Source organism: Eptesicus fuscus, chromosome 18, assembly GCF_027574615.1.
Source record: "Eptesicus fuscus isolate TK198812 chromosome 18, DD_ASM_mEF_20220401, whole genome shotgun sequence".
In the NCBI taxonomy this organism is placed as follows: Eukaryota; Metazoa; Chordata; class Mammalia; order Chiroptera; family Vespertilionidae; genus Eptesicus; species Eptesicus fuscus.
This window is the reverse complement of record NC_072490.1, coordinates 27,555,023-27,580,940: the sequence shown is the minus strand read 5'-3', so window position 1 is coordinate 27,580,940 and position 25,918 is coordinate 27,555,023. Positions and strand designations below refer to the sequence as shown.

At 49.9% G+C, this 25,918-nt stretch overlaps 1 protein-coding gene across 1 annotated transcript in view; it reads left to right on the top strand.

Annotated features, from left to right (window-relative positions):
• SLCO2A1 (solute carrier organic anion transporter family member 2A1) overlaps window positions 1-25,918 on the top strand; it is a 69,908-nt gene that overhangs the window by 35,413 nt on the left and 8,577 nt on the right. Inside the window, exons 4-10 of the mRNA XM_008153029.3 lie at window positions 16,992-17,219; window positions 18,115-18,213; window positions 19,687-19,823; window positions 21,603-21,678; window positions 22,414-22,578; window positions 23,564-23,753; window positions 25,387-25,552. Of these exons, the coding sequence (XP_008151251.2) occupies window positions 16,992-17,219; window positions 18,115-18,213; window positions 19,687-19,823; window positions 21,603-21,678; window positions 22,414-22,578; window positions 23,564-23,753; window positions 25,387-25,552 (1,061 nt within the window). The remainder of the gene's footprint in view (window positions 1-16,991; window positions 17,220-18,114; window positions 18,214-19,686; window positions 19,824-21,602; window positions 21,679-22,413; window positions 22,579-23,563; window positions 23,754-25,386; window positions 25,553-25,918) is intronic.

Sequence of the window (25,918 nt, the reverse complement as noted above, 5' to 3'; positions counted from 1 at the left end):
TCTTTCAGATACATCTTTTTTTCCTTTTTAACAGCTTTCTTGAGACACAATTCACATACCATACAGTTCACCCATTTAAAGTGTAAAAATCAATGGTTTTGGTATATATTACCAATAATGGTTTTGGTATATTATGTTATTTTTTAATTGTGGTACCATATATATTTTCATGTAATATATATTTTTTCTGTAAGTTTGAACACATTTAAAGATTTGTGTAACCACCACAATCAGGATACATGAGTAAGAAAATCTCTAAGTCTCTGTCTGAAAATGTCTTAATTTTACCCTTGCTTTTGAATTATAATTGAGATACAAACAGGATTTAATTTAGTTACTTCCTCTTAGCACATTGTACCATGCCTCTATCCTCTGGCTTCTCTTGATATTGGAACTTCTCCATCAGTCTAAGTTTCCTCCCTTTTTAGGTATTCTGGTGTGTGTTTTTCTCTCTATTTGTGTTTAAGATTTTCTCTCTTCTTTGTTGTTCTGCGTGTCCACCATAAGGTGTCTAAGTTTGGGTTAATTGTTACTTATCTTTGGAAGTTCCATGTGCTATTTCTTTTGAAGATTAAGGTTTTTCTTTCATTCTCAAAAATTTTCAGCCGAAAATGTTCCCAATATTGATACCCAGATTTTCTCCATTCTTTCTTCTAAAATTTTGGACATTTTTATTTCTGGTCACCATGTCTCTTAACTTCTCTTTCATAGTTTCTAGTGTTTTGTTCATCTGTGCTGCATCCTGGATGATTTCCTCAGGTATGTCTTCCTGTTCACTTAGTCTCTCTCTAGCTGTGTTAATCTGATGTCTAAGCCATCCTTTACATTTTAAATTTTAATGGCTCTATATATATATTTTTTTCATTTCTAAAAGTTATTATAATAGTTCAAATCTATCTGTCCTAGTTACATGGTTTCTTGATATTTCCTTATGAATTCTAGTTTTCCTTTGGTCTCCTCAATTATTTTAAATATATTTATTTTATAGTCTTTATTCAATTGTTCTTTTAGCTCAAGTTTTGAGAATGCTAATCCTCCAGTGCTTTGTGTCTGCTTGCCCTTGTTTGTGGTGGATTATTTTCTTGTATATTCTATGATATTTGACCATGGGTTCATTTGCAGAGGGATTTTTTTCTCCTGTAGAAATTTTGTGTGGTCTGTGATGAGAAATAGCCATACAGAATGGTTTTGCATTTGCATTTACTTGGCACCCCAAGAGCATCACTGCTTTGGAGCTCATTGTATAATAATTAATTGGCTTCGGATAAATTTGCACTTCTCTTAAGGGAAGTGGGAAATGGCACAGGTTTCATGATGAGCAGCAGTGAGAGGCCCAGTCCATAAATGCTCTTCCTTAGTCCACTGTATTGGGGTTGAAGATGTCTGAGGACAAATGAGCCAGCCAGGGATGTGCTGAGGGAATAATTGATTCTTGTGTTTGTGAGTACTAGACTTTCTTTTTTAAATCATATGTACAGATCAGGCTCAAGAGATGAAGCACTTACGATGACAGAAGGGATTCTTTTATAGGTTGTGTGACTTACCTGGGGACAGGTAGGTGGCTGGAATAGAAAAAGATGCAGCAGGAACAAGGATGTCTAGTGATGAAATGTCTGCTGGGTTCTGGTCATGGGAATCTTCTCTCCACCTCTCTATAAATCGCCTGTGAACTAGTCATTTCTCGTAAATGCACTGTGGCCTTGGATCCTTCTGGACTGTTGAAGGGCTAAGTCCTGCTTCAAATAGGCACAGGAGGAAGACTGACCTAACCATAGTGTCCTGCCATGCTCTTTCTCCGCCTCGGTCTAGACAGGTGGCACGAGGCCAGCTCTGAAGGAGAGTCAGGAATTGCTGGCCGTCTTCTCAGAGAGGATGGTCAGGCCCACTGCACTACTGTCTTTCCAGACCTGAGGTCCCTGCCGGTTCCATCAGCATGAAGACTAGGATAATGAAATCAGCAAGGGAGCCTAGGGCACTATGGCCAGGCCAAGGGGAGGGCATCCTGCTAGGAGCCACACATGGTGGCCTGCTTAGCCTGGTGAGTTGGCTACCCGCAGCCATAACTACATCCCAATGACATTTGCTTCACATAGAGCAGCCACCACAGAGGGTGGTTAGAAACGGGCAGGCCTCTGAAAGCAGTCATTCTGCTCCTTGTTAGGAATGGTCCACAGCTTGGTTCAGCCCACCATGATCCTCCCTGCTCTCCACCATTCCTGCCTTGAGCTCAGTGCTCTGAGCCAAACTCCACTGGGGAGAAGCCGAAGGGGACTTTGCGGGGGGCAGGGGGCGGGGGGAGGACACAGCTTGCCTCTCAGGCCTGCAGGGAGGAATCGCTGGCCAGGGAAATGAGCATTTTTGTTGTTGCTCATTTTATTTGTGTAAATCCTACTTGCGACAATAGGACACAGCAGTCCCTGCCACTTTGACTGGGATCAGAGCAGCAGCTGGAAGTGCTCAGGGTTGAGCCACCTTGAGAACATCTTCCTGGTGCCAGGGAGCAGCATGAAGAGGACTTTGGTCCAAGAGCCACATCTGTGGGATGTAGTTGGGGCTGTGCCCTGGGTGCCAGGGCAACATGGGTGTGTGCTTTGCCAATATGTCCAAACAAAAATGTTCACTTAGGGGAAAAGTTTGAAATGTGACTCCTACTTCAAATGTAGTCCTCTGGGAACTTGAGTTTTCAATTATGCAAGGTCATCAGGAACAAATGCATTTCATTAAAAGCACCGCCCTGAATGGAGTCATGAATCTGAACGGTCTTCTGGATTCAGGTGGTCCTGGTCTGAATCGGGGCATTGAAGTTCCCCAATGACGTGGCCTTGGCCACCTTGTTCTCAGCTCTGAGTCTCAGTTCCTCCCTGTATGAGATGGACCCCCTCTTGCAGGGCTGTGAGGACTGAGAGGGTGAATGTTCAGGATTTAGCCTGGTAGGTGGCATGTGCAACACCCATTAAGTCATAGTTCTTGTCACTGACAGTGTATTGTGCTGGGTAAACTAGGGTCACACATGAGGAAGCCCCCTGCTTCCTGTGGAGAGGGAGTCTGACAGCTCGTGGCAGACTGGCTGGGTGTCCTGGGGCTGTCTAAAGGCAGCTTCTCCCTGGTCCTCACTGTAGGTCCTTTGCTCTGGTCTGGAGCAGGGTCCATCCCTTGGCATGGATGAGGCTATGGGATTCCACAGGTGAGGCCATGTGATTTCTCTCTGCGGAAGGTTAGGCTGCTGTTCGGCTCTATTCCCAGATCCTCAGGTGGGACAAGCCTGGTGTGATGGGCAAGAGCATGGTCTTCAACATTCATTTCCCAGCTCATCATTTCCTTGCCACATCTCCTTGGCAAGCCAATGCTTCACCTTCCTGAGCCTCAGTTTCCTCATTGTAAAATGGGAACAATAACCCCTTCCTTTCCAGGGTGCTCTGAGGGGAAAATCCAAACCGAATAGCTTAGGTAGAGTGCCTGCCTGGCCCACGTCCGCTGTTCAGCAGACTTCTCTCCGCCTGCCCTTGTTGTGGTATTTGAAATCTGTTGCTCATAAGGAATGACCCCCAGATTATTACCACGTGTTGATTGAGTTCTTCCCCTGTAGAGCTGAAGCACTCCAGAAACGACCATGGGAAATGAAGAGTAACTATGTGTTTTAGGGGGGAAAAAATTAAAGAGGGGCTGAACATTGTGGGAATCACGGAGACCTTTAACAACTAATTGTCGATTTTAAAAAGGCCATGCAGACATTTATGAATGTTTAGATTTTCTAAATGTCAGTGTGGTCCAGAAATGTGTCCTGCTGGCGCCTTTGGAGAAAGGGCGAACTACCCAGCCAAAGCCTCTAAGACCACTTCTGGAAGGCTGGCGAGGTTTGGGTAGGTGGGAAACAGGCCAGCGGGAGACCAGTTCTCCCAGGAGATCAGGGAAGGGTCTTCGGAAACCAGCGGCTGGGAGGACTAGGTGTGACCTGTGAGAGCCCTCAGCCCAGTCCAGGGGAAGTCTGCCCGCCTGCAGACAATGGCTGTGCACAGGCAGGGAGCTTCCTGTCCGATAAGCAGGGGAGGGAGTCCATAGTATTTTTAGAACAGCCAAGAAAAGAAAGGGAAGAGTCACCTTCTAGTCCTTTGTTCATGAAGTGGCCAGCCCCTGGCCCATGCTCATTCATCCCAAGGGTATCCCCGAGAGGAGGATGGTAGGAGGGCACACGGGGCGGGGTGGGGAGGAGGGGGAGGATAGAGCTTCTGGCTCCTGCGTGGCTGTGTGCCTTCCTCAGTGGAGGACACGCAGGACCTGGAATCAGCTCCCCAAACCCCAGAGCAGAACCCACTGCACTGAACCATGGGAGCTATGCAGGGTCCTTCCAGAGGGTACTGCTCCAGGACAGTGAGCTCAGGGCTGTTCAGTGGTGAACACCCAGCCGAGGTGTGAGGTGAAGATGTGCAGAGAAGTGTGGGTGTGTTTTGGGTGTGTTTTGTATGTGTGAGAGGCGTTTCTATGTGTAGGAAGTGGAGTAGTGAGGAGGTGTACAGGTATGGAGAGGAGGTGGATGTAAGTGAAGATGGGGAAGGTGGGGATAGGAGGGAATTTGAGAGAAGAAGTGGGTATGTATGTCGGGGGGGCTATGTGGAGGTGTGGAGGGTGGAGACAGGGATGTATGTGAGCGGGGAGAGTGCATGTGGCAGGAGTTGGGGTGTGTGTGGAGGTGGAGGTGTATATGGGGGTGAGGGGGAGAGGGTGCTTGGGTGTTAGGAGGTAAGTGAGTGGAAGATGGTCAGGGTGAGAGTTGCATCTGGCCAGTTGGATAAATTTAACCTAAAAAGGAAAACAAGAGGGGTAAAAAAAATGACAAAACACATGGGTGTTATTAAGTCAACGGAGAGAAAATAGCCTCAAACAGATGTGCAAAACTAGGCCTAATGAGATTTGATGCAGAGCATGTTTAATGCATAGCGTAGGAAAGGAGAGAAACCAGCGTGGAGAATGACAGAAAACACTCGGCTGCTGTGCTGACCACGAGGAAAAGGCCAGGCAAGGAGCTGGGCTCTGCAGGAGAACTGGTCGTCTCCATGGCAATGGCACGTGGCCTCACTGAAGGCCTCACAGCTATGATATGAGAGCAGTTGACTCCGTTAGGCTTCTCTTAGCATCTGTTTTGTGGGCACATCACAATCCCCCACTTGGCAGCCTAGAAACATGCCCCCTTGTTCTGGGTCCCCAGCTCAGGTCTGAGCAGAAACATGAGTGTGGCTCCGCCTCTCCATGGGCCCCTCCAGGCTTGTTCAGTCATTTCCCTGCTCAGCAATGAGGCTTGGGTGGCAGGCCTGCTTGGGGTCTGGTGGGGGAAGGGAGACCTAGGCAGCAAGCTGCATCCTACATCCTGCTCCCGTGGGAGAGTCACTTCTCTGGGACCCCTGGCAGACTGTGTGTCTTGGGCCCACCTATGGTAGTGGAGAGGGTCTCCTTGGGAGAGTCAGCACCCAGGGTGGAAAAGGAAGGCTGGAGCTATTGCAGGGACTTTAGGCACCCCAGGAAAACTGTGCGAGAGTAGGGGATAGCCTTACAGAAACAAGATACATACCCCTTCTGGAGAATGTGGTTCTGAAGAAGCCATTGATCCATCCTTCCTGAAAGAGGCCTTGGGGCCCCCCAAGGTCCTCAGAGGACACAGGGAGGAGCTATCCTTTCTTCTTGCCATGCTTGGTAGAGCCAAGGCTTCTAGTTGTAGCCAGACTCCTCCTGTGGCCCAAAGGCTTAAAAAGGGAACACTAGACATTTTGGGCAGTTTGCTACCCACCAGGGGACAGGAGACCAGCAGGAGCAGGTTTTTTCACTCAGTAAAAAAAAAAAAAAAAAAGGACTTTTCAGGATTCAGAGTTTGGATTGGCCACCATCAGAGAGGATGTGCAGCTCAGATCTAAAAAGGGGGAAAACAGCAAAGAAACATCAGGACCAAGGTGGTATTTGGAGGTGGGGCCTTTGGGTGGTGACTAGGTCATGAGGGTGGAGCTCTCCTGAATGGGATTAGTGCCCTTGTAAGAAAAGACCAGATTACTCTCTTTTGGTTTTGTGAGGAGACAAAAAAAAGTCGGTAGTCTGCCATCCACAAAAGGCTCTCACCAGAACCTGACCATGCTAGCATCCTGATCTGGGACTTCCAGCCTCCAGAACTGTGAGAACTAGATTTCTGTTGTTTATAAGCCACACCATCTATGATACTTTGGTACAGCAGCCCAAACTGACTCCATTAGACTCCTTCTCCTTGGTCAGAGCCCCTTCTTATAGTCTTGGGTCTAATCTTGAATTTTCAGCCTTTGGACTATCTTATTAGGCATTCCTATCAGCTTTGTGTCATTCATAAATTTACCAGCTATTCCCCGCTTTCACCCAAGTCCGTGACAATGATGAGTGGTGCACAGTTTGGGCCCGTCTTTTAGGTCACGCTGATCCATCAACTCCTGCACTGGGCATGCCTTGAGCCGGTTCTCCCAGAGGACTCTCCAGGCACGTGTCTGCATCTTGTCTACCAGGATATCATAACAAGCTTTGTCAAAAGACTTCCTCTAGTCAAGTAACACCATGTTACGGCTTCCTGCTGGTCTGGGAGCCCCATTAACAAAGGAAATGAGGTTGGTTTGGCATGAATGGCTTTTGATGAGCTCATGTTGGCTCAGCTAATTGCTTTTTTTTTCTTCATCAAAGAGCTTCACATCAGCCAATTGAATAAATCTGTGAACAATAAGTTCTGCTTCACTTCCAATTTGGGGGTGCAAATTAAGCACACATCTCCAAATATTAAAATAAAATGGCTCTGAGCGGCCCTCCCTCCCCCCACCCACCCCCGTCCACTAAGAAACAGTTTCAATGATGAACTGAGCCAGGTGATGCCTCCTTCTTTGGCCTACTGGTGATTCCTCAGGGTGCAGGCACATGTGCAAGGGCAAAGGTTTGGGTGGGGAAAGCCCCTTGCCAGCAGGGAAATGTCCGGCCTCATGGCACCAGGCACAGTAGACTGCCCTCTCACACCCGGCTCATTGGTCACATGCACACCTAAACACAAATAGGCATTGGCCGTGTGGGAAGGAATGTCCAGCCTCACTCAGCCTTAGCCTCAGAACTAGTTCTGGAAACTCAGTCTTGAGAGCAGAGCAGAGGAACTCTCTCCTTCTACCACCACCCTATGCTTGCTCTTTTCTGCACAGACCTGAATGAACTCGTTCAAGCCACCCATGCGCCTCACAGCTCCTTTATTACAAGCCTCCATTGCTGGTGACCTTGAACTTACTGTCTCTAATTTGTTGTCTCTAGTTTCTGGACCCAGCCCCCAGATTCTTAAAAACCTGGGTAATATTGCCCATCTCCAGGGTTCTGTCATCCCCCTTATCCATTGAAATTTATCAACATTTCTGGCCTCTTTGGATGAAAATTGAGCTTACTGTATGATCACTATGTCCCAAGTTATATCATTCTCATTATTTTTTATCCTAATGACAATATTGCAAGGTAGGTATTATTATATCTGTTTTGGAGATGAAGACACTGAGGTTCTGAGAGGCTCCCAACCAGTGAGCAGTAGAACCAAGATTTGAACCTGGTCTCTTTGGCTTCAAAATGTGAATTCCTTCCGTTGCCCCAGGATGTGTCCAAGGCTGACAATCCGAACTCAGTTGGTTTCTGCTGGTACAGAAGAGTATGTTCGCCTACTTCTCCAAAATGAAGCTCAGAATGCATATGCCCATAGAAATTATAAGTGGAGGCTTAGTCTAGTTGGAAGCAAACTCATATTATTACAGGAGCATTATGGATTAGTAAGGCCTGGTGAACTCCACTGGAAACTCAATCGCTTCTGATGTACATACAACCCACTTTACAAACAACTTCGAGGTCTCAAATCATGAGTGAGGTCGGGACAGCCTGTTCCAGGCCTGCTGGTGGGAGTTGCCAGAGTTTCTGGTAAAACTGTTGAGTAGCCAGATTTAGGAGGATGAGGAAATAGGTCCTTCAGAGGGGAACATTCTGAATGAGGTTCCAGGAGTTTGCTGGAAGCCCGAGGGCTTGGCACCTTGGCGGAGCTTCCAGAAAATTCTCCAGAAGCATCCCTGCCTTTCCCTATTGTTCTCATGGATTGCAATATGGGCTTTGCTAATCTCCCCCTCATTTGACCCTGCTCACCCACAAGCCTAGCCTCCTTCTCAGCAGGAGGTGATGGTGGCTCTCAAAAACCATGACTTGAAGGAGAAGTCACTGCTGCCCTCCTATTTCCTGGCAGAATCCTCTCTTTTATTTACCAGAATGAGGAGAATGACGTCAAAGGAAAGCCCCACTTGCCATGGCCTTCCCATGATGCTTGACCCATCCAGGATCTCCCTCAGCTTCATCTTTGGAACTTCATGTAGAGACCTCTCATTATACCCTGACACCCCCCAGCCAGCCTCAGCCTGGCCACACCTGGAACGTGTGTCCTTGTACAGTGGAGTGGCCAGACCATGGTCTGCCCAGATCTGGCCTATCTCCCTAGAGTCCATTCTAGAGAAGTCGACTATTCTAGGGAAGTGATCCCTCATCTTTCCAAACCCGCTGAGGGGTCCAGAAATCAGAACTGAATTTCTGCATATTTAAATGGTGGGAGGATGAGTCAGAGGGTTGACTCCTGGTGCAGCCGGGGTGGTGCTGGGGCAGCTGGGGGAGGGGAGAGGTCCCAGCCTGTTTCTACTTAGCATTTCATAGCCCTGTGAAAACTGGCCCAGCCCGACCTCTGGTGTCTTGTGGGTAAAAGAATGTGCTCTGAGGAACTTGAGCCTTCCAGAAGTCTGCCTCGGGGAACATGAGCAATGGACTGACATCCAGCTAACCAATAGATTCCCCTCCCTCCCTGCCCCAGGGCCCTCCACGATGGAGGCAGGTGGCCGTGGGTGGGCAGGCAGGCTGTGCAGCCTGGTGGCAGGAGCGGGCTGGCATTTCCCTGTTTACACGGTGGGAAGGTCAGCGCTAAGCCCCCTCTGAGGAGGAGGGCGATGAGCTTCCATAAGTCAGTGGAGAGTAACTGGGCCCCGGGTTTTTGCAGGAATGCTTGAGAAATGGGGAGAGGTTGCTCTTTCTTCCTCCACGTGGCCCCAAGCTCCTGAGGAAAGCTGAGTGGGGCAAAGAATGCCAAGCCTCCCAATTCTGTGAAGGGCTCTTGACACACGTCTTTTTCTCCCCCTGCGTCTGGCCCTTGGACTCACCTCTCCCTGTCCTCTTCTTTTTAAGAGAAAGGCCTAGTTCGTGGTCTAAATTCTAGAAAACTCCGCTCTCACCAGAGTGAGCTGGCCACGGCCTCCCACTGCAGAGAGTCCCAGGCCTGAGTTCTTGGGAAGCCCAGTGTCTGCCTCTGACATAAATCCAGGCAGAGATCGTTTTAATGCACTTCACTTTATTGAGCTTCACAGATGTTGCATTTTTTTACAAAGTAAAGGCAAGACCCTCCACCAGCAAAACGCTTACAACTAGTATTACTGCCATACTCATTTTATTGCTGGTGGTCTGGCACCAAACACACAGTATCTCTTAGGTATGTCTGTGCCTGTCCCCACATCAAGCCAGGGAGCAGAGGGCCCTACCCACTACTGAGCCCTGCTCTTCCTGGCTCCAGGGCTCCCTGCCTCCAGGACAGCCAGCTGCTGCTCCCCGCGTAGGACAGGGCTCCCCGGGAAAAGGAGCCTTGCCCTCTGTGGGTGATTAAAGCCCTTTCCTGTTCGCATGTGTCTGAGCCTGATGTGGGATGGATTTGGCCCCTTTCACAGCTGGCATAAGGAAGAGAGTTTGCTGGGAGATCTTGTGGCAATATAGGATATAGAATAGCCAAAGAGGAACTCGGTAGACTTAGATTTAATTGGGGCAATTATTTTTTAAAATACCCCCCCCCCTTTTTTTAAACATACCTGAGGATATTAATTGATTTGAGAGAGAAAGAGAGAGACAGAGAGAGAGAGAAACATCGATGTAAGAGAGAAACATTGATCGGTTGTACCCGGACTGGGGATAGAATCTGCAATCTAGGTATGTGCTCTGACTGGGAATCAAACCCCCAACCTTTTAGTATACAGGATAATGCTCCAACCAACTGAGTCACCCAGTCAGGGCTAAAATACATATTTTTAGTAAAGGCAGTATCTGGTTTGGAATCTTGACATTTTAAAAGTTAATATTAATAGTTAAACAATCTCTAGAGAGTTGGGCCTCCTGGACACTTCATTAGATGAAATTTCATGAGGGTTTTGTGGCATTGGTGGACCATGCAGTGTACCATGTAGAGACTTAATAAGGAAAAAAAAGACCTATGGGAGCATTTGAGCTCTTGCTTGCTGGCATATGTTGTCAGTTTGGCTCAAATAAACTCATAAAAATTCTCCAAACAAAAAACAAAAAACAAGACTTAATAAGCCAGTCAGCATTTTTACAATCTTCGATGACCATTAAATGTCACACACACACACATTTAGCCTGCAATGCCAACAGCAATGATCTAATAAATGTGAACTTAATAATAAGAATCTGCAAAAGCAAGAACTAGAATTCTTAAAAGCAACACTCATTCTCCGGTCCTTTGATTCTCATGTGCCTGCTCTCCTAGGACACGCCTAGCCTTTGTATCTCACACACCTGCTCTGGGCTGTGCATCACTATCCGCACAGCCGTGGAGCTGGCCAGCATCCCAGCCCCTCGTGCAATGCACAGCATCACCTGTGTTACCATGGAAATGTGTCTTGACTGGGTCATTTCCCCTCCTTACTCATGGGCCTTGGAAACTGACCTTAATCTTTCCAGTGTGTTCATTGCACTGCCCGCCCCCTTTGCCTCCCATGATCATCACCATCTGGGGTTTTTCTTTCAGGCCCCTTCCCAGGGCACACAGGCCCTCCAGGGATGGCCATGCCTCACCCTAGTTGTGTTTCAGGCTGACCACACTGAACTTCATTTTGTGATATTGAGGGTGCCTTTCACACCTCCGAGCCTCCTCATGCTGTCCCTCTCTCCTCCTCACCACGGATCTTCTGTCTACTCCCTTTGCTTCTTCTCAGCTCTAAGGCCACTTTCTCCAGGGATGTTTTCCCTAACCTTCTCCCCAACTTCACTGGGTTTTCTGCCCCTCCCACATCTCCCTGACACCCTGTCCTCTCCCATCTCAGTGATACTAGCTGGGTTTTTTTATTGTGATAAAATATGCACAACATAAAACTTTCCATTTTAACTATTTTTACTTTTTAAAAAAATATTTTTTTATTGACTTCAGAGAAGAAGAGAGAGGAAGCAAAAAATAGAAGCATCAATGATGAGAGAGAATCATTCATTGGCTGTCTCCTGCACACCCCCTACTGGGGATCGAGCCCACAACCCCAGCATGTGCCCTGACCAGGAATCAAACCGTGACCTCCTGGTTCATAGGTGGATGCTCAACCACTGAGCCACACCAGCTGGGCCATTTTAACTATTTTTAGGTGTACAGTTCAATGGCATTAAGTACATTCACACTGTTGTACAACCATTGTTGCCATCCATCTCCAGAACTTTTTCATCTTTTCCGACCGAAACTGTACCCATTAAACCCTAACTCTCTACTCCTTCCCTACCCACACCCGCAGCCCCTGGCAACCACCATTCTACTTTCTGTCTCTATGAATTTGCCTATTCTGGGTTCCTCGTGTAAGTGGAATCATGCAGTGTTTGTACCTTTGTATCTGGCTTATTTCAGTTAGTGTGATGTTGTCAGGGTTCATCCACTTTGTATGTAGCATGTGTCAGAATTCCCTTGTTTTTACAAGCCTCCATAATATTTCATTGTATGCATATATCACATTTTGTTTAGACTTTCATCCGTTGACGGGCATTTGGGTTGTTGCCACCTTTTGGCTATTGTGAATAATCCTGCTATGAACACGGGTGCACAAATATCTGCTCAAGTCCTGGCTTTCAATTCTTTTGGCCATATGCCCAGAAGTGTAAATGCTGGATCATATGGTAATTTTTTTTTTTTTTTAGGAACTGCCATACTGTTTTCCACAGTGGCTGCACCATTTTACTTTCTTACCAGCAATGTGCAAGGCCTCTAATTTCTCCACATCTTACCCAACACTTGGTTTTTTGTGTGTTTTTTAAAATATATCAGAGAGGGAGGGAGAGGTATAGAGAGTTAGAAACATCAATGAGAGAGAATTATCGATCAGCTGCCTGCTGCACACCTCCTACTGGGGATGTGCCCACAACCAAGGTACATGCCCTTGACCAGAATCGAACCTGGGACCTTCCAGACCGCAGGCCGACGCTCTATCCACTGAGCCAAACCGATTAGGGCAACACCTGGTTTTTTAAATAACCATCCTGGTGGGTGTGAAGTGATATCGCATTGCCATTTGGATTGGACCAGCAATATTGTGGTTGCTTCTTTTTGTGTGTGTGGTTGCTTCTTTGATGACCTGTGCTCCTCAGTACCTTGAAAGTTTGTAAGATCAGCACCTGGGCCTGTCTCAGTCACCTCCATGTCTTCTCCCCCAGCAGAGTGCCTGCCCACAGCCAAATATGATGGCCAAGAAACTGAACAACCGAGAATGAATGAAATCTGGTCCAGGTGTCTTTTTCAGACCCCAGGTCCAGGAGTTCCGCGTGTAAAGCAGGCATCATCCACGCTGCCGACGGGCCTGGGTGTGCTCCCTCCGAGGCGGACCTGGGAGCAGGCCAGTTCTTTGTGCCACTTTCCCAGTACGGCCATTTGCCTTCAGGCGATCTTTAAACCACTCTGGCACCTAACATAGACCTGGCCCTGCACCTCATAACCTACGAGACAACATGCAGGAGGGAGGTGCTGTCACACACAGCTCAGTCCAGGACATTTGCAGGTGACAGCCCACAGTTTTAGGGGACTGCAAACTTTTCTCACTCCCTTATGCAAAATATACTCAAAATTGTTTTTGAGTCATTCGAAAAAAAATGCCAAATTTGAAAACTTGGCAGCACTTCTGTCTTATGGGCCCTTTAGAAGCGCATCAACTCAGACAAAGTTGGCGCAGGGGAGTGAGCAGAGAAGTGTGTGTGCCAGTTTGTTTGAGTGACTACAGAGCGTTTGGTCAGTTGGTAGTGTGGGTCAGGGGGGCGTCCCAGGCCCGGCAGCCTGCTCTGCCCTTATTCCTGAACATGCCCATTTGGTCTCAAGGAGAGCATAGGAGTCTCTGTACTTACCCATCACTTTTTCTAAAGGCTAGCACAGCCCACGGCGTGAAAACACTCATCCACCCGGGTGTCCTGTGTGGCTGTGCACTGAGGGCAGGGAGTGAGCAGTGAGCCTGACACTCTGCCTGCTGGGCCCTCCAGGACCCTCTCACTCTCTGCAGTGCTTGGCCCTCCACAGAATCCTCTGAGGTCTCTCAAAGCCAAGGTCACTGGCATAGGGCGTCATGGATTCAGGATGAGAACCCTGGCCCCAGGCTCCCAGTCCAGCCCTTCTAGCATCTGTTGGCCTTGCCTGCCCGTGGCCACCTGGGCCTCCCCGAGGGGAGTGATGTGAGTCTGTAGCATCACACCCCTGTTCTGGGTGGAAGGATTCTTAGTGTGGTGAGGAGTGAGGTGCATAGCGTGCATGGTCTCAGCAGGGACATCTTACAGTTTTGGGCTTCTAGGCTAAAGTGACTGCCCTAAGGCTCAGACCCTTGCAGTGTCACTGAGCCGCACCAGCCTTCCTCAAGAGGGCAGGCACAGCCATCAGACTGCTGGCTGAGCGGCGGCGGCCAACTTTCCGTGCCTGCGCTCCTCTCTGGAAACCAGAGCCTTCTAGCTCTTCAATGACGCATAGGGAGTTTCCCTGTCCAACCACCTTATGGTGTCTGCGTCAAGGGAAACTGAGGCTCAGAAGGGTTTAGAAACTTACTCAAGTTCTCACAGCTACTACCTAGGTTAAAACCCATTTTATTACTTTTTCTTTTTAAGCGACGTTTTTCAGATATGCTTGACATGTAAAAAGCTTTACATATTTAATGCATATGATTCAGTGAGTTTGGGAATAAGCATATCTATACCCCTAGCCCTACCCAGTTTGACTCAGTGAATAGAGCAGACAAAAGGGTCTCCTGTTCAATTCGGGTCAAGGGCACGTACCTGTTGCAAGCCCGATCCCTGGCCTCAGGTGGGGTGTGAGCCAAGAAGTGTGTGTGCCAGTTTGGGAGGCAGTCAAGCAATGTGTCTCTCTCACATTGATGTTTCTCTCTCTTTGCCTCTCCCCTTCCCTTCCACTCTCTCTAGCAAATCAATGAGAAAAAAAATATATCGTGAGGTGAAGATTAGCAACAACAAAAATATGTATATAACCCTGAAACCATCACCACCATCAAGGTCATAGACTTATCTATCACTTCCCAAAGTTTCCTCCCACTCTCTTTTTTTATTCTGGGCAGGGGCCGGGGGTGGGCGGCAGGAGGGTAAAGAACACTTAACATAAGATTTGCCCGCTTAGCAAATTTTAAACATACAATGCAACACTGTGCTATAATATAGCACACCTCCAGAACTTATTTATCTCGCACACCTGAGACTTTATATCCTCATTCCCCTCCCCTCCGGCCCTCATGACCACCATTCCACTCTCTGCTTCTACTTCTACGAGTTTGGCTATTTTAGGGTCATACACATGAGATCATACACTATTTGTCTTTCTGTGTCTGGCTTCTTTCACTAAAACCAATTTCTTGACTCCCTATACTGTGTGTTTGTTTCATCTCATTGCCTCCGATTTCATCAAACATCCCAGTAGCCAGCCCCTTTCCAGGACACCTCTGTTGGGGAGGAAGTAGGTGTCAGGTCCCCGCCAGCTGCGGAGGTCAGAGAGCCATGCGTCTGATGTGGCTAGGGAAAGGGAGATCTCCCCAGGCCCAGCTCCTCCGTCCCTGCAAAATATCACCATTTCAGATTTGGCTTCACTGTGGACATTGATTCAGTCACATTTGAGTTCGAATGCCAGCTCTGCCTTAAACCGGCCACTTAGGTAGACCCAGTAACTGCCGTGAGCAGGAGACAGTGTACGTCACAGCCTTGGCAGAGTCGGCCTGTGCAATAAATAGATGTTCAAAATCCTGGCGCTAGAACTGGGGTCTCTACAGTAGAGCCTGTAAGTGGGAGAAAGGCTCAACACCCACAGGGGACAGGACGGGGTGGGGGGACAGAGAAACACAGCTCTGGTTTAAGGCCTAAGCCAGAAATAAGGGCAATGGTTATGGAACGAGACAGTGTTAAATTCTGGCTGTATTTACTAATGAAAACATTTTTAAATTAACAGCTTTTACTGTTGTTTTATTTTAAAAGTATCATGTGTTCTTTATAGAAAAATTAGGAAATACAGAGGCAAACACACACACACACACACACACACACACACACACACACACACACACAATCACAATCACCACAGTCCCATCACTAAGAGAGCCTTAGTCTTCCTGAGTTTTTTTCTCCATGTTCTATTATGTCCAGATGAGTTTTCTGAATTAGAGATCATACTCCTCCAAACCACTAGTTATTTTTGGGAACCTGCAAGATGTTACAGCGTCTTTCCATGTTTATAAGACTACTTCTCCACCCTGACTTGAAGGGGCTGCCTCCTATCTCACCCTAAGGTTGGGCCACTTTCTATTTGAATTCTGCATGGAAAGGTGGGCTAGTGGGTGTGGCATGAGAGGAGGAAGGAACAGAGGGACACTAACCAGAGTCCGGGAGCTGGTCACTCTCCTGGGTGCTGTGTTCTCTGCACACAGCTGGTGTCAACTTTGGATGACCTTGACCAGACAGAAGTTTGGGCCCCTTTGCTTTCTGGTCAGTCAGGGAGCCCCCTTGGCCAGCAACTTTCCAGTGTGTCCTATGCAAACACCAGTAGAGAGGACAGACAACCATGGGGCCAGGCTGGATGAATGTGCATGTGGGGGAGGGGAGAGGACCAGGAGCAGGGCTGACCTCTCCCCAGCCCCAAGGTCCCCAGCAGCCCCGAGCTCAACAGCACTGAGCAGAGTCCAGTGTATGAGGCAGATCTGGTCCACAGCCCTGTTTTCCTGTGTGGGATTTCGATGCCCACCTAGTTCAGGGCTCTACCCTCTCTGGGAGCATCACAAATGAGAATCAAACTGAATCCCATTAATGCTAAATGAAAAAACCCACAGAGGCGGGTCAGTAATGCAAGTGGTTTCCATTGGCCTGGACAAGGCAGAAAGAAAATGCATCTCATGGGAAAGAGCCCTCAAGAACCTTTAAGATCTTGGAGAGCTGACAGTGCTGACTGTTCCTTGTGGGCCAGATTTAAAACGGCCTGGCCACGTCCCCACAGCACAGGCGGCAGGGTGCCCACAGACCACCTGGGGGTCTCCGGGACCCTCACAGAGGGTCTCACGGTGTGGCCTGGCTCCGATGGATGCAGCCTCAGCTCTCCGTCTGCAACAGGAGGGGTTGAACTAACGGGTCTTCCAGCTTCCCAAGTTCTCTGATTCTTGGGAGCCGCCCAGGTTTCAGACGGATGTTAAATGCCTTTGGCAGGAGGCTCTCCAGTGTGATGCAGTGTTTCGTCCAAGAGTGAGGGCTCTGGAGGACCCAGCTGCACACGTCGCAGGCCAGGGTGACGCCGCCCTCTGTAGGGAACCACGTTCTGGGGTCCTAAGCTGAGGCTGAGCTCAGGGCACCGAAGGCTGGCAAGCCTGGGTTTTTACCTCGGACCCCCCATTTCCAGCTGGGTGGCCCTCTCCTCCAGGGATGAAGGTATTGATCCCTCCACGCTCAGCTCCCTGCCTGGACCCATAGAGGAGAAAGAACGGATGCCCACGAGAGGAAGCGTCCGCTCCCACTGGAGAAGGGCTGCACCGGGAGCAGGGAGCCCACCCTCGCCCCTTCCTCTCACCTTCGTTCCCAGAGTCGCTCCCAAAGGCCTGGGAGAAAGGCCAGGTTCGGAGGCCGGCGGTGGAGCCAGGAGACTGGGTGGTGGTGACCGGCCTGCCCTCTCATTGCAGGGAACAGCAGCCTCCTCCACACCGAGCTCTGTCAGAAGCATTGGCAGGACCTGCCGCCCAGTAAGTGCCACAGCAGCACCCAGGACACCCAGAAGGAGACCAGCAGCATGTGGGGTCTCATGGTGTTCGCCCAGCTGCTGGCAGGCATTGGGACAGTGCCCATTCAGCCGTTTGGGATCTCCTACGTGGACGACTTCTCGGAGCCCAACAACTCGCCCCTGTACATCTGTGAGTCACAGGCTTGAAGAGGGCTGCAGGGCGGGGTGGGTCCTGATCTGACACTTAGGCTCTGAGGGAGCCTAATTTGAGGTCTTAACCCTCTTTGCCCCACAACACAGCAAGCGAGTGCAGAGGTTTGGGGATCAGACAGACCTGGTTTGAATGGCAGTTCTGTTACCTATCAGCTATGGGATCCGGGCAAGTGGCTGAGCCCCAGGGCCCCAGGTTCCTCACCTGCAGAATGGGGCTGACAGTATCTGTGTGCTGGGCAGCTGTGGGACTACATGAGGTCATGTATGTAACCATTTAGCCCCCCGTCAGGCACAGGGAAGCTCCTTGACCAGCAGTAGCTACTGGTGCTGTCAAGCCCTCGAGGCCTGGGCCGGGGCACACATGTCTTTCTGAGTCATCCACTTATGCACAGGTTGGCCTCAAAGAAGCACATGCAAAGAAGGTAGATGACTATCTGACTGCTCAAATCCTTCCCTTAGCACAAGCCATATTGAGCATCCTCAAGGGCCCTATACTCCAGACCAGACAGACCACACCCACTGGCTCTGTGGCCTCACAAGCTCCTGCCAGGACCTCCAACACTGTCCCTGCACAGGCCTTTGCCCACCAGCTCTTCCCTGGGCAGGCATCTTTAAATGCCAGGGAGACCGTTTCCCTCCTGACAGGTGGATCTCTCTGGCAGCTGGCTGGAGGAGAAACAGCTTTGGTTCTGCACATCTTAGGATCTTGAGCGGTTCTAGCATTGCCTGGGGGAAATGCCATAGGTGTGGGCTTGTCAGGGTCAGAGGACAGATGGTGTGACATCTCAGGAATCCTTCGGCTAGGGAAGGAGCCTGGGGCTGTCACACCTTCTCAGTTCCCCTCAGCCTCTTTACCCTGCTCTCCTTTCCAGCCATCTTATTTGCCATCTCCGTATTTGGACCGGCTTTTGGGTACCTGCTGGGCTCTGTCGTGCTGCAGATCTTTGTGGACTATGGCAGGGTGGACACAGGTGAGTGTGTGTGATGATGCCTGTCCCATTGCCAATTTCACGAAGCAGCCTCCCTGCCCTCCCACCTCCACCCCTCACACTCGCAGCCAATAAGGGCAGAAAATGAAGCTTTCATTGCAAATACTCATTGCCACTTGCTCATTCCTGTGCTCACTCCTGCTGTCCCTCAGACAGCTCGGAACAGATGGCATGTGCCTCCCCTCCCAGGGCCCATGTTGGACTCTAGGAAGAAGGGGGGTACACTGCTGGGGGAAAAAAAAACACGTTCATTTTCTGCCCTCAGGAAGTTTGCAACTCAGGTTAGCTGCAGGAAAACCTTGAGACCTAGGGAAGAGGCCATCACAGCTGCCTATCTTGGTGGTGGTATTAAAATCATTCCCACCAGCCAGAAGATGTGCCTGGAAGGCAGGTGTGAGCCTCAGGAATAACACCTCTACCTGTGCCAGGCACACAGATAAGAGCCTGCCCATCCCACAAAGAATGTGAGCAGGTGTTAAACCCAGCCCTGCTGCCAGAACCCACAGACTCCTGTCTCCTGGTCCATCAGACCATGATGTCATCTGCATGGTGTCCTCTGCCTGTACTTCAAACCAAAGGGGAAAGCCAGGCGGAGCTTCCTGCCTCAGGGTCAAGCCATCTTTGCCCTTTCACTGGCACTGCCTGCATTGGTTCCTGGCTGTTGGTTGACCAAAAGAATATCAACTGAACTCCTGGTCCTCCAGGGGCAGTGCCCATGGACGCCTGTCATTGCTTGGCTGAGGTCCATTCGTCTTCTCCTTCCCTCCTAGGTAGTTCCCTTACAAAAAGAAACACAATGGCAGGCTCTTAGATGTGGAGGGGAGACTTGCCAGGAAAATGCATCTCCTTTGGAGGCCAGGCAGCCCACTCTGTGGATGTTGTTTCCTCGGGCTTCTGAGGATGATGAGGCCTCCTTTCTTAGGGAGCAACCTAGTTGGGCAGCAATAGTATCAGTGGTTTAGAGCTCAAGTTTGGACACCAGGAAGACATATGTTTGAAATTGATCAATAATCTTAACCTTGGACAAGGACATGGTTAATCTCTCTAAAGTTCAGTTTCCTGATAGGTTGGAAATGGGTGGAATAGCCCCTCCCTCATAGACTTATTGGGAGAACCCAGCAGGATAACAGATGTAAACATGAAGTCTAGTGTCTGGCCCGTGATAAGCCTCAAGAGAGTTATTGCCAAAGACTGGGAGTAAAATAAGGTGAGGCTAAGGTTCTGATCCCTTCAGCCTGGGATTATCTGATGCTCTGCTTCAGGTGCAGTGGCCTCCATTTTCTGGGAAGACCAGAATGGCCAGGATAGGGAATGCCATCTTGACCAAGGTTCTAGTTCATGGCTTTACCTCTTCTCCATAGTGAGGAGAAAATCTCCCTGATCAGAGTCTCTTCCCAGTAAGGTGAGATCATGCATTCATCCAACAAACACTTGTGTCCTTTGCTTTCTCTTCAGAGTTAATTAACTTGAGCCCTGGAGACCCCCGCTGGATTGGAGCCTGGTGGCTGGGCCTGCTCATTTCCTCGGCCTTCTTGGTTTTCACCTCCTTCCCCTTTTTCTTCTTTCCTCGCACAATGACCAGAGGAGTGGAGGTAGGTTCTGAGAGCCCATAACTCTATGTATAGGAGTTTAAGAAAGGGAGGTGAGGGTAGAAAATAAACAAATCTGAGAAGCTGCAGCCAGTTGAGCACATTCTGAGTGAAATCTAAATAAGTCTCATGATGCAGACTTTTCAGAGGCCTTGAGAGGTAAGAGTGCTGGTGAATTTCCAAAAGATGATATCTCATCAGTGTGCCCTTCCCATGGTAGCATCCAGGGATGTAGTTAGGGAAACACTGAGCTCATCTAAACTGGGATAAAAATAAAAACTGACTGAGTGACCTGGTGCAGTTGACTTTTGCATTCCAAAGGGCCCATCATGCCTGAAGGACTGAGCAAGAAGGGATTCCTAGTGCTTGAGTGTGAGGGTAGGCTGAGAGTAGATCATAGTTAAGCAGATTGACCTCCTACCCATCTTTCAGTCACGTCTGTTGGGGAAAGAAACCAGGGAAGGATGAGAATGGAAAACAGAGATGAGAAGTCTGGGTGAGGACTTTGATGGTGGGCTGATGGGTCTAAAACCTGTTTTGATCCCATGAAGTTCTGGGGTGCTGCAGTGATGGGGCTACCAGTCAGGTGGCAACATGGCAGCTAGGTTGAGGATGGGATTTAGGAAGGAAGGAAGACTGAAAATCTGATGAGGCCAGTGCAGAGACAGGGGATGACCGCTGAGGCCCGGGCAGGCATAGACGTTCTTCAGGAAGCAAAGGGCACAGGTGTTCGCAGGCAGTGCTGAGAAGGACTCAGCAGTGGACCTGGTTTGCAGGAGAAGAGGGGCTACAATTAGACCAAGGTTGTGAGCCAGACACAGAGCTCAGCGCTCAGCAATGAGGTGTATGAGATCTTGGCCCAGTTTGGGAGGAGGGGCAGGAGTAGAAAGATCTGGGCTTGTCTTGGGGGGAAATTTCAGAGAGCAACACATCATGGTGGTTTTGGGATCAAGCAAACCTGAGTTTGAGTCCAGCTCTGCTACTTATAAACTCAATGAGTGGTCTTAGGCAAGTTTCCTTGTTTCTAAGTTTCTTCTTCTTTACAATCCTGGAGATAGAGTAGGTATCCCAGAAGGAGGCTGTGAGGAGTGGGACAATGGCGTGCTAGGCACAGTGCCCAACATGGAGAGAGCAATGAGTGAATGGCAGCTCCTGTGCCTGGTGATGAGTTTCCCTGGAGGACCCGCACATTGTCAGCACTCAGGGCCTTGCATGTGTGGCGGTGTAGAGCTCGAGCTGATAAGTTCAGAAGAGGTAGGCAGGTTCACTGAGGAGGTATGCACAGAAAGTTCAGGCACAGGGCCAGGACCGAGCTTTAAGCGGGACGCAACTCTGGGCCCAGAAGGAAGAAGGGACTCTGTAGAGGAGATAGAAAAACAGAGCTGGAAACATATGTTCTAGACTAGAGTGGCTCAGAAGCCCACGGCCCCTGGAATCTGAGGACAAGGAAGAAACGTAGCCATGACAGACAGGCAAAGGGTGGGATCCAGTCAGACCCTTTTTGGCATTTGTTGTGAGGAAGTTATATGTGAAATAACATGCCCAGAGCTATCTTGGGAGGCATTGGCATGGCAGCATTCTGGTCAGCAGCCAAAGCACTGGGCTCACTAAATGCAGGTGGCATTTATTTCAAGAGACATTCTCTGGACACCCTCCCATCACACCTGGGGCAGCTCAGTGCTGCCCAGCCCTGAGCCACTGAGACCAGAAGGGTCAAGGGCCCAGGAAGTGTGTCTGTGGGGAGCCTGGGCCATTAACACTGATTTCCTTTGCTGCCTTCAGACGTCTCCTGCCATGACGGACGAGGCAGTGAAGATGACAGTCAAGCCAAGAAGCTCTCTGGTGGATTTCATTAAACGTAAGTGAGTGACCCAGCAAAGCCCTGGGTGGGCTGGCTTGGTGGCAGGGGTGGGGGGGCAATCAGGGAGTGCCCAAGCCCATGAGGTATTGTGTATGATAAGGAGCATTAAGAACAGGTGGCCTATAATTGGCCCATCTCACAGGAGGGGTTCCGCTAGGAGACACAGATTCAAGCAGAGCCAGCTTGGCCCCATGTTCTTCTTTCTCCTCCCTTTACGTGGAGGTGAATGTCCCCAGTGTTAGTCTTATTTCTTATCTACCTGCCATCTGATTTCTTTCAGATACATTCTCATTTTTTATTTATTTTTAAATATGTTTTTATTGATTTCAGAGAGAGGGAGGGAAAGAGAGAGAGAGAGAGAGAGAGAGAGAGAAGAGAGAAACATTGATGAGAGAGAAACATCAATTGGCTGCCTCATGCACACCCCCTACTAGAGATCATGCCTGCAACCCGGGCATGTGCCCTGTCCGGGAATCGAACCAGTGACCTCCTGATGCATGGAATGAAGCTCAACCAACTGAGCCACACTGGCAGGCCATATTCTCATTGAGTGGGGGTCTGAGAGGCTGTGCGGCCCTGGCCAGGCCACTGAACACCTCAGTGCCTCCGACTCTGCCCTGAGGAAGACAGGAGCGTGGTCTGGAGGGAGGAGGAAGGGCAGTGGCCGGGCTCCCAGTACCCTGACGACTGTGGCCCACGAAGGCCTGGCCCCTGATGGTGATCTGTTTCCAGGGTTTCCCCGCATCTTCCTGAAGCTCCTCATGAACCCTCTTTTCATGCTGGTGGTCCTGGCTCAGTGCACCTTCTCCTCCGTCATCGCCGGCCTCTCCACATTCCTCAACAAGTTCCTGGAGAAGCAGTATGGTGCCTCCACGGCCTATGCCAACTTCCTCATCGGTGAGTGCCAGCCAGACCAGACACAGACAGGAGCCGGAGGAGGACTTGCCCAAGAGAAAGACGTTTAAGGACAGTTTTCTTGGTTGGCAACCTAGAGTGCTCTGAACAAATTGCTGAGCCCCTGTCATTCCAGGCAGGAGTGGGTGGAGGCGGGGGGCTGCCTTCCTCCCCATCAGGGGCTGGAGGCCCGACAGCCTCCCAGAGGCCCTGAGACATTGCGGGCAGCAGGGGAAAGAGAGCATCAATTTCAGGTAAAATGCTCCTGGTTCTGCTCCTTCTTCTCAGGCACTTGAATGCATTTGCTTGGTAGGGAGTATGTGACCCAGGGATTCTGGGCTCTGGCTACACTTTAGGCTCCCCTGGGCGCTTTAAATAATACAGATGCCCAGCCCCACCCCCCTCAGTACAGCAGCGTCTCTGGGTGGGGCTCAGCATTGAGTGTTTTTGCCAGTGAGGTTGAGAAGCACTGATGTGGTCCCACCAAGCATCCAAGTGAATTACTAGGCTCAGTCCACAGGTGAGTTTGACTATATAGATGCGGCAAGGTGGCCAGGGTGCGAACCCCTACCCCTGTGTGGCCCTTGGATGTGACTTTACGTCTCTAGCTTAGGCCTCTGACTAGCAGGCAGGGGGCACCACCAGAGCCTTGCTAACCTCGTGTGGTCACAGTTAGGATGCAGTGAGCGGTCAGGCAATGAAAGGCACCCAATAAATGTACATTCAACCCATATCCTTCTGGACACAAGGCCCCACTTCTTTCTTTATTCTTTGCACAGGCAGGGCAACCCTCTAGGTCAAGGCAACTCTGCAGGTGTGCCTGGCACAGAGTAAGTGCTCAATGAATGTCAGGTATTGCTACTGTAATGGAACACCTCCAGTGCTCCTTCAGGAAGTTGTGCCCCTTCTTTGTGCTCGGTGTCTGTGCCCACACACCCGCCCCCCAGGCCTACGCACACAGACCCAAATCTCTCCTTTCTCTCTCCAGGTGCTGTGAACCTCCCCGCCGCGGCCTTGGGGATGCTGTTTGGAGGAATCCTCATGAAGCGTTTTGTTTTCTCTCTGCAAACCATTCCCCGCGTGACTGCCACCATCATGACCATCTCCATTATCCTCTGTATCCCTCTCTTCTTCATGGGATGCTCCACCCCAATCGTGGCGGAGGTGTACCCACCTAGGTAATGGGAATGAGGCGTGAGAAGATACCCTTTGCTAAAGGCCAGAGCCTGGATCTGGTTGCCATACCTCTTCCTTTCTGCCTTCTCAACTCTCTTCTCTCTTCTCTCTTTTTGACCTTAATCTCTTATGTGGATACTTAGAAAACCAGGTCTTGAATAAAATGCTGAATTATAAGAAATCAGAGGGTCCTGGTGGGCCACCAGCTATCAGGGTTAAGATTCTGTTTTTGTAAGAAGCACCAAAAACGAATTAGTTTGGTTTCAGGGTGACTCTGTAGGGCTGTGAGCCTCGGGAACCAAGAAATAAGCTATGTTTGGCATCAGCTCTGTGCCAGCCAGAAGTAGAGTCTCACTGAGCTGCTGAAGAAAGATGAGAGAAGGACACTTGAAAAGAACAATGAAAGGGATGGCAGACTTTTACAACGAGGGCAGGTGAAGTATACCTGTCCGTTTACATAAAGCAACGTGGTCCTACGTTTTCAGTCTGGCTTCAAGTTCAGAAAGAACTTGAGAGGCTTGTGAAGGGAGCATTTAGCTTTTTCCTGGGTGCTACCTTTCAGCCACCTCTTCTTTTAAACTTTGCCTAACGAGGTTGCAACATCGAGAGACGCCGTACCTTTCAGCCTCGGTGCTTTCTCTGTCTCTCTCTTTGGAATAACCTTTTTTCTGTCTTTGGTGGGGGAAGGAGAGCAGGGGTATGGTTACTCAGGATGGGAAACCTCTGGTTTGTACTGGTCTTCTGCAGGCTGACTGTGGACTGAGAGAAGCTGAGAAGGCCCTGGGCCTATGGGTGTCTTCCCTGGGAGTTAGCGGGTTTTGTCATCGGTTCTGACGCAGCCCTTGCTAGTTGGAGAAAGTTACTTAACTTATCTGATCTTCAAATCTTCAGTGTTCTTATCCATAAAAGGAGCATAATAATTATAGAATTGTTGTGATGACGTGCATGACAAACCCCCTGGCACAGTGCCTGGGACATAATAGAGGCTCCGTTAATGTGAACATTGTTAGCATAATTATTTGAGCAAAGCTCTGGACTGTGGTTTGTCAGCCCTATCCCAGCCCTCCCTAAAGAAGATCATGAATATCGGGTAGGAGGAATGGCGGGAATGGTGAGATCATCCAGTGAAATCTCCTTGTTTGAGGCTCAGGGGGATGGAGGACAAAGTCTACATAGACCGAGGGACAGGAACCAGGTAGACCCGGATTGCTTCACGGAGCCCCACCCGCCCCTCAGCCGGAGCCCAGGTGGAGGAGAAGGGAAGGGAAACGTTGCCTGTGACTTTTTTGGAGCATCTGCTCTCTCTCCCATCAGAGTCCTGCTTGGTTGTTTGTCTTGAGCACTTCTGCAGTGGTGGTGGGGGGTGGGGGGGGAGGGTTTGCCAGCGGAGCCTTTCTGACTCACAGCTGGTGGGGTTGGGCTTCAAGTAGTGGAAGAAACAGAGAGGGGCCATGAGGACCGACCAGCAGCCAATTCACCATCGGCCCCAACAGGCATAATTCATGGTGTTGTCGGCCCCAGACACACCAAGACATACAGCGCACCAGCCAGGCGAGAACTCGCCCTGGGCCGGAGTGGAGAGATGTTTCTCTGGTCTTGCTTTGTTTGAGTCCCTGTTTCCTGTTTTCCTGGCAGCACATCAAGTTCTATACACCCACAGCCTCCTGCCTGCCGCAGGGACTGCTCGTGCCCGGACTCCATCTTCTACCCGGTCTGTGGAGACAATGGGGTAGAGTACCTCTCCCCGTGCCACGCGGGCTGCAGCCACATCAACGTCAGCTCCGTAGCCTCCAAGCAACGGGTAAGGGCGGGAGTCCCTGAGCTCAGTGTGTGCCCTCAAAGAGTGCACCTGGGCTCCAGGATGGGCAGGGCACCACCCACCCCATCCTCATGGCCCCATCCTGGCCTCCAGGCCACACCTGCCCTTTCTCTACCTCCCCTTCCCCAAGGTCATGACCAGATGCCTACAGCCCAAAGTCAATTAAAGATTGGCCGATATTCAACAAATGCACATTCCTGAGGCTCGGAGCAGAAACCAGCCGGAGCACTCCTTCAGCGGAGACCTCCCAGTCTCATCCTGACGGGTCCTAATGGGCATCTTTGGGTCCTGCGTCCTGGTCCTGTTGGAAAGCCAACGTGGACCAGGCCCAGATAGGTCAAGGACACA